This window comes from Thalia democratica, chromosome 8 (genome assembly GCF_965202585.1).
Source record: "Thalia democratica chromosome 8, ktThaDemo2.hap1.1, whole genome shotgun sequence".
Classification (NCBI taxonomy): domain Eukaryota; kingdom Metazoa; phylum Chordata; class Thaliacea; order Salpida; family Salpidae; genus Thalia; species Thalia democratica.
The window spans coordinates 35,025,860-35,027,508 of NC_139172.1; the positions used below are offsets into that span (position 1 = coordinate 35,025,860).

Here is a 1,649-nt window from a genome sequence, read left to right on the forward strand (position 1 = left end):
ACTTAAAACATATAAATACAAAAATAAATATAATTTAATACACAAGCTTTTTTGAAATTGACAGTGTGTACACAAGGTAAGATATTATGTTTTGTTGTCTTTTTTTGGTTCTTCGTTCATATAGTTCTTACCTCAAAAATACTTAACATTTGAAAAATGTTGGTTTAGTTCTATAAAAACTTTTAAGGTTAGCTAAATATAACTATTTGCTTGTGGCTTATGTATGATATACTTTATCATAAGTAATTTTCATTATTACCCTTTAATTTTTTTTTTTTAAATGAAAGTTTACAGTACTAAACCTTTATCTTTGTTTTAGTTCACAAACAAAATGGCTAAGAAATTGTTTAAATCTGTCTACATTTGATAATTGGTTTTATTAAATCTTAGAATCTAATAGTAAAAAAAAAGTTTTGGTAGGTTAAGCTTAGGATTTGAAATGTTTAAATCAGTATTCTAAAATAGAAATCTTTAAACTTATTGTTCTAATAAATACTCCTAATAGAAAATATACTAGCTTGATCTATGCATCAATACTATAAATTTAAAATAAAAAAAAATCGTATAGCACAATAGAACTTTTTATGCTGAAAACTTTTCATTGCACAAAACTTAATTTAAATATTTCAGTTTGAAATGGCCCGCACAAAGAAGCCCACTGACGGAAAATCAACCGGAGAAAAAGTTCCCGCCAGAAGGAACGCCGCCAAGGCTTACAGGTTCATTCAGCCAGGCATGAAGAAACCTCACCGTTACCGCCCGGGAACCGTGGCCCTCCGAGAGATCCGCAAGTACCAGAAGTCCACCGACCTGCTCATCCGAAAGCTGCCCTTCCAGCGCCTCGTCAAGGAAGTTGCCCAGGACTTCAAGGCCGACCTGCGGTTCCAGAGCGCGGCCATTGCAGCGTTACAGACGGCGGCCGAAGCTTACCTGGTCTCCATGTTCGAGGACGCCAACTTGTGCGCCATCCACGCAAAGAGAGTGACCATCATGCCGAAAGACATACGGCTTGCGAGGCGCATCAGAGGCGACGATAAATAAACGGTCATCGTTTTGTGCTGTATTCTCAAAATTTGCTGTGTAAATCATTATTAAACTTCTTTTTTACAGCACTTAACTTTTAAAGAGATTTAATATGAGTTACGTATGAGTTATATTTTTATGGGGACAAATGTTGTTAGGGTAATTGCCATGTTGTGCTGACTGGTCACGTTTTTATGTGTAAGAAAAATGTTTTATATATAAAATATTAAATGCATTTTTTGCTAATATAGCATTTGATTTGTGAATAACTTTCATTGTGACTTGTAAACTTTTTATTGGTTAGTTGACATTTGTGTTAAATTTGGCCGTAATAAAGAATTGGCCGTGTTTTATTTATAAATTTGATATGAAGTTTTACTCTTACTCGACTCAATAAAATCTATAGATTATGCTTGGTATTTTTATTGTATAAGAAAAGTAGTAAAAAAGCTTTACTTTTACCATCATTGATGATTGCTTTAAAAATTTTTGGAATACTTCAAGTTCATTGATTGTTTCCACTACTTACAAACATAGAAAAATTTATAGCGGATTAAAAGCATATATGTATAGAAAATTCTGAGATGTTAAGGAAGACTGTTTTATTGTTGGTAATGCTAATAAAC

At 32.7% G+C, this 1,649-nt stretch overlaps 1 protein-coding gene across 1 annotated transcript; it reads left to right on the forward strand.

The window, feature by feature from the left end:
- The first annotated feature begins 636 nt into the window (after positions 1 to 636).
- LOC145843178 (histone H3-like) lies at positions 637 to 1,041 on the forward strand. Its single transcript, XM_082950639.1, has one exon. It carries the CDS (start codon positions 637 to 639, stop codon positions 1,039 to 1,041), a length of 405 nt encoding a protein of 134 aa, XP_082806765.1.
- Positions 1,042 to 1,649: the final 608 nt, after the last annotated feature.

Coding starts and splice junctions, on each gene's coding strand:
- LOC145843178 (XM_082950639.1), top strand. CDS start 637: ATGGCCCGCACAAAGAAGCCCACTGACGGAAAATCAACCGGAGAAAAA.